Source organism: Limulus polyphemus, unplaced genomic scaffold (assembly GCF_000517525.1).
Source record: "Limulus polyphemus unplaced genomic scaffold, Limulus_polyphemus-2.1.2 Scaffold604, whole genome shotgun sequence".
Taxonomy (NCBI): Eukaryota; Metazoa; Arthropoda; class Merostomata; order Xiphosura; family Limulidae; genus Limulus; species Limulus polyphemus.
The window spans coordinates 48951-55752 of NW_013666214.1; the positions used below are offsets into that span (position 1 = coordinate 48951).

At 33.9% G+C, this 6802-nt stretch overlaps 1 protein-coding gene across 1 annotated transcript in view; it reads right to left on the reverse strand.

Annotated features, from left to right (window-relative positions):
- LOC111085763 overlaps positions 1-4485 on the reverse strand; it is a 14626-nt gene extending 10141 nt beyond the window's left edge. Inside the window, exons 1-2 of the mRNA XM_022385901.1 lie at positions 4178-4485; positions 1875-2029 (exon numbers count right to left, since the gene is read on the reverse strand). Of these exons, the coding sequence (XP_022241609.1) occupies positions 1875-2029; positions 4178-4485 (463 nt within the window). The remainder of the gene's footprint in view (positions 1-1874; positions 2030-4177) is intronic.
- Positions 4486-6802: the final 2317 nt, after the last annotated feature.

A 6802-nucleotide genomic window follows, 5' to 3' on the forward strand; every position in this document is an offset into this window, starting at 1 on the left:
CTGAAGTTCTTCGGAAATAATTTTTACGGGAAATTAACAAACGAACAGAAACGTAACAATATTTATCTGTTTATAGTTAGTCATCACTGGAGATGGGGTACCCTGTTCTGTCATCATTGGAGATGAGGTACCCTGTTTTGTCATCATTGTAGTTGGGGTACCCTGTTTTGTCATCATTGCAGATGGGGTACCGTGTTCTGTCATTATTGGAGATGGGGTACCCTGTTCTGTCATCAATGGAGATGGGGTACCTTGTTCTGAAACCAAAACAACACGGTACATCGGTTAATAATAAAGAAAACAGATCACGTGGTACCCAACCTTGTTTTTCAGGACAGAATTAAAAAAAAACTGGTTTTAGTCAAAAAATGTTAAATTACGTTATAAATACTGCGTGAAGAAATTTATTTTTATTTGAAAATAAAAATTACTTCCATGCCTGAAAAGGTACATAAGGCTCGTGCTCAACACCAGTTACCGTGTCAAAAGAGGATGGGTATGACATCACATTCTTCCTCAAGAAGATGCTAGTTCGTCGCAGATTAACTCTCCAGCTATTAGCTAGTATCGAATTTACGTCTACCTGAGCTGAAGCAATCTGGGTTAAAATGTCTTACGCAAGGACACAGCAATTAGGTACGAACAAGCTTCGAACCAACAATCTTTCGATTACGAATCCAAAGCGCTAACCACTTAGCCACGGTTTCCCCGATATTTAAAATTGTATTTATGGCAAAATAAGGAAGGCAGTTCCCAACTACACGCAGTCTACGCTAAGGGATTGATTGTCACTGTTACAACACCCCCACAACTCAAAGTGTGGAATATATTTTATAGTATCGCAATGATTAGAGACTCGATTCGTTCGCTCCGAAATACAGAGCTCCACCACAGGACCAACCCGTATCCAATATTTAGAATAGTTGAATGTAAATCACATTATTATATGAAGTGACTTGAGAAAACGTTATTTTTACCAAAATATGAATAATATATAAGTGCTATTAATATACTATAATTTACAGTATTTGGTATCATATAAAGAAACTATTAATTGCACTATTCTGTATCATATATCTATATTATTATTAACAATAACCTGTATCGTATAAATATGTAATATTATTTACAATATCCTGTATCATATAAATATGTAATATTATTTACAATATCCTGTATTATATAAATATGTAATATTATTTACAATATCCTGTATTATATATCTATATTATTAATTACAATAACCTGTATCGTATAAATATGTAATATTATTTACAATATCCTGTATCATATAAATATGTAATATTATTTACAATATCCTGTATTATATAAATATGTAATATTATTTATAATATCCTGCATTATATAGATGTATAAATTACTATTTACACTATTCTGTATCATATAAAAATACTATATTACAAAAAAATAGTTTTAAATTCTAATAAACAGCTATTAATTATTCTTGTTTTTGTATTGTAAATATTTCTGATCAAAAGATAATTGGGCTTAATGTGGGCCTTCTTGTCGAAGCTGGTCGAATATATGTTTTTTCTGTTTGGTTTCCAAACTGTAATCTATTGTTTTTTGTTTTGTTTGGCTTTTTAGAGTAAAGCCACATTGCTGTATCCACCATTGGGAATCAAACCTCAGATTTTAGTGTTATAATTCCGTAAGCTTACTGCTGGCCCACCGGGGGATTTTTAATTTATTTAATAACTCTTTCTCTGTTATTTGCTATAACTACGACGTTGAACAAAATATTATTGGACTGTTTCGTACAGTTCATGGGTTAATTTCTATGTGACACGTTAAATTCAAATATTTTTATCTGGTGTAAAAATATCTGTCTATCTGTCTATTAAAACACTTACCTGTTGCTATAAATTTGATTGATACAGTTATTCCATAGAGGTCCAAAATAGGCCACAGCTGCTCCTTGACTGAAAGTCCTGATAGGAGCGCCCCCTTATGTTCGTTATTGACGAATACATGGAAATACCCTTGGCTGTTGACGTAGAATGTTAATCTGTTAAATAGCAATAAAACGTTGATAAGCATGTCTTTCGCTAAGACAAAAATGAAACATAAATATTAATTTCATTCAAATGTGTTTAGATTTATAAGATACGACGTGTGAGTAAAAATAAAATGCAGAATATTCTTTAAAAATCGAGTCTTTCTATTTTAAATCATAAAACGAATATATTTCCTTCCATAGAAACAGTATATCTATATAAATATAATAGTACTGTCTACTGTTAGTCCATGTAAGTACTTCGTAGGGTATGGATAAATCTTCACCAAATTTGGTAAGGAGGTTCATGGGGTTCATGGGGAGATACACACAAATTTTCAGTTTTGCATTTTGCGTTTTGCGGTTTTTATGGGCGTTTTTCACCACTACCTCGCCCCCTGTTGGTGGATCTTCACCTAATTTCGCATGAAGGTTCGTTGGGTCCATGCGAAGATGCCCGCAAACTTGCGGTTTCAAATTTTATGTCTTTTAGTTTTTATGGGCGTTTTTTACAATTACATATAAGAGAACCAACTTTTCATGTCCTAAAATAACCTTTCAGTAACCATGAATTTACATAACTTCCGTCCAGGAGACGGGTACTCTAGCTAGTATATACATATATTATTGTGCGTGACATTTGTAAGCTGTTATGCGAAGGGGAGGAGCTAAAAATAATTAATCTTTCTTATTCTCATTTTTTCTATTTTCGGTGTATTTGTTAGTTTTTGTTGTTTTTTTGTAACGCAAAGCTATACAATGAGTTATCTGGGTTGTGTTTACATCGTTATAAAATCTCGAATTGTGGCGTTAAAACCGTAACTAAAGTTTACCGATGAGACATCGTTGACTCCTGTTTTCGGATTATGACTCGAAGTAAACAACTTAGTTGTTGTTTAGTGAGGAGCAGCAGTATATCATGCACATTTTTTAATGGATTATGCATTATTTTAAGTAATCTGTTCACGTGTGTCAGAATTTAAAAATCTGTTCTTCGCCAATTATCAAAATATAAGTTATATTTCTTAATAGTATAAATTATGTTGTTGTTGGGCTTAGGATTCTTCTACAGTAGGTGTCTGTGAATTGTTAGCGAGAAATTCAAAGATGAATAAACAGCATACACTTCACTTGTTTTCAAAATAATATACATATCCAGAACAAGTTAACGTGTGTACAATAAATTATTCAATGCTACAGAGATATTATGGGCATATCATAAATACTATATACATAGTTCTCTCCTTCTTGTCAAGTATCCACTTAGGCCTATTCAGTTACATTAGAATTTCAGTTGACAAGCCGAACTATCTTCTCTATTTCTACCGCACTCTCTCTCTCTCCGTGTCAGGATTTAGGTCTTTGCGACCTAGGAGGGTCAGGTTCATAGTGACCTCTTCCTCCTAGCACTAGTGTTCTCTGTGATTCACTTACAATTGTGGTGCGAGTTACCGTAATCGTTTTGTCTTCTTTCTTCTGAAGATCCTCTGCTCCTTTTGTCAAAGTGCACTCAGGCTAATTCAATTACTTTAGAACCATGCTTTGACGAAAATAAATTATTATTCTTATCTCCTCTCCTACTGTTAGTCTTACTGTAACATATTAAACGTTAGACCTATGTCAATTGTTAGGCCTATCACTTCTACGGTAGTTAACTTCACACCCACATTATTCTCTTTTGCTACAATCTGTCTGCTTCTGTCTGTCTGCTGCTTCCCGCTCGTCTCATGCTATTTATATCTATATTGCCTAATCGTCTGTCCACCTTCTATATTCTCGACGTCAATATATTGCACGTGACGTTCGATATTCTCAGCATCAATGAATTATTAACAAAACTTCCTACAATCGTCCGCTTTTAACTCTTATTATAACAAAAACTAAACAGTAGTAAAATATTCACTCAAAAAACTAAATTAATCAATAATATCTGAACGAAACAGTCTTTTATATCATGACAACGTGTATGCTGGAAAAATGACTACAACTGTTTAGAGAAATGTGCTATCCATTACAGCTTACTGTTATATGTTTATCACGTGATCTCGTTAGAAGATGCCTGTTTCAAATAGTAGCACCTGTGTTTTTTTTGTTGTTGTTTTTTGTGCATACATTTTAACGCATAGTAAAGAATATACAAGTTTAGTAAAACTTTCCTACTTGGTTCCATCCCTCGCCCATTCTTCTGGTATCGGTCGAGCACAAAATCCTTCTTTAAAAAAAACGTCAGGACAGGCAAAACGAGGTAGCATAGAGGTCGTTAGTGAACTAGGATCATGTGACGTCACTCCTAGACGTAAGGCTCCACTCCATTCTTCAGAGGCATTGAGCTGGACGGAAATTCGGGAATTAATAGATAACGGCTTATTCCCGAATGTTATGGCATCGCAAAAAGAAGACGTGCGAACTGCTCGAGTGTCGCCATCTGTTAGCTGGATGTTCCTGCCATGAATTCGGTGGAATTTCATTCTGACAAGGACATATTACTATCTTCGTGTGTTGTCAGACTGAATATCAGGAACGTGCTGTGGATAAATCAAAGCAACCTAAAATACAAAATGCAGTAAAAGAACAGTATTTGGATCAAAGTAAGATTTGGTTTTCAAGTCAGAAAGAGATGCTGTGAATTTGAGAATGCTCTAAAATGTCTCATAATCTACAATCAGTTTTATTTTCTGAAATCAATTATCGTTAATTACTTCTATTTGTGTTTGAATGGTAGTCACAAAATATTAAAACATTAGACATCTTATATCGATAGTTCGATAATTAGGTATTAAAGTTGAGAGAAATATCGTTCAAAATGAACTATAATCGAACAAGATGGTTTTTGGAATCTTGTGTAGTCAAGGTTACGTGCATTTCATAAAGCGAAACATACTCGTATTAGTTTGTGATACTAGTAAAGTGACTCTTCGACATATTTTTATTATTGGAGTGTTCTTAAACTGTTGATTTTAAGTATATCTGTATGAAAGGATATCTTATGTATCACTTGTTTAATGTCGATTATATATCTCAGAATACTTTCAGTCATCAAATGTGACCTTTGTATTCAATTTCATAAGCTAATATGTTCACTCCTTTTTTATCAGCTGCAACCGACATATGAGAGAAGTATGTTACTAATCTTTGTTATTTCATCTTCTGACGACCAACAAATCAGGTAAATAACGTTATTAATCTTTGTTATTTCATCTTCTGACGACCAACAAATCAGGTAAATAACGTTATTAATCTTGTTATTTCATCTTCTAATGACCAACATATCAGAGAAGTAATGTTACTAATCTTGGTTATTTCATCTTCTGACGACCAACATATCAGAGAAGTAACGTAACTAATCTTTGTTATTTCATCTTCTAATGACCAACATATCAGAGAAGTAACGTAACTAATCTTTGTTATTTCATCTTCTGACGACCAACAAATAGGAGAAGTAACGTTATTAATCTTGGTTATTTCATCTTCTAATGACCAACATATCAGAGAAGTAACGTAACTAATCTTTGTTATTTCATCTTCTGACGACCAACAAATAGGAGAAGTAACGTTATTAATCTTGGTTATTTCATCTTCTGACGACCAACATATCAGAGTAGTAACGTAACTAATCTTTGTTATTTCATCTTCTGACGACCAACAAATCAGAGAAGTAACGTTATTAATCTTGGTTATTTCATCTTCTGACGACCAACAAATCAGGTAAATAACGTTATTAATCTTTGTTATTTCATCTTCTGACGACCAACAAATCAGAGAAGTAACGTTATTAATCTTGGTTATTTCATCTTCTAATGACCAACATATCAGAGAAGTAACGTAACTAATCTTTGTTATTTCATCTTCTGACGACCAATCAGAAAAATAATGTCACAGTTTTTTATTCCATTTTCTGAGAACCAGAATTTTACAGAAGTAACTTAATTGTTAATTTATTCTTTCATCTTATGACGAACATCATTTCAAGAAAGTAATCATTTTTATCACCAATATACCAAATTTCCAGAAAAATGATTTATTTATTTTTCATATTTTGCCTTCCAACAACCAACATTTCAGAGAAGTAACATTATTAGTCATTTTTGCTATACCTTCTAGTTATGATATTTCCGGGAAATAGAATTTGTAATTTTATTTTCTCGTTTTGGACGAACAATGTTTCACAGAATCGTATTATAATCTAAGTATACTCCTGCAATTCGATTTCGTATTTATTACAAATAAGTGTACATCCATGTTGACAGTCTTCTTACTGTTCTTTATATATACAAATATTAAAAGGATTCATTCCTAACACTAAACACATTGTTCAAAAATCGTACATTATAATGATGTGGGAAGTAAATATTACCGTCTTGATCCAAAACACTTCACGTAACAGTCTCGTTGTACGCTACAAACTGGTGATTCGTCATAGTCTCGTTGTACGCAACAGGCTGGTGATACGCCACAGTCTCGTTGTACGCTACAGGCTGGTGATACGCCACAGTCTCGTTGTACGCTACAGACTGGTGATACGTCATAGTCTCGTTGTACGCTACAGGCTGGTGATACGCCACAGTCTCGTTGTACGCTACAGACTGGTGATACGTCAAAGTCTCGTTGTACGCTACAGGCTGGTGATACGCCACAGTCTCGTTGTACGCTACAAACTAGTGATACGTTACAGTCTCGTTGTACGCTACAGACTGGTGATACGCCACAGTCTCGTTGTACGCTACAGACTGGTGATACGTCATAGTCTCATTGTACGCTACAGACTGGTGATACGTCATAGTCTCA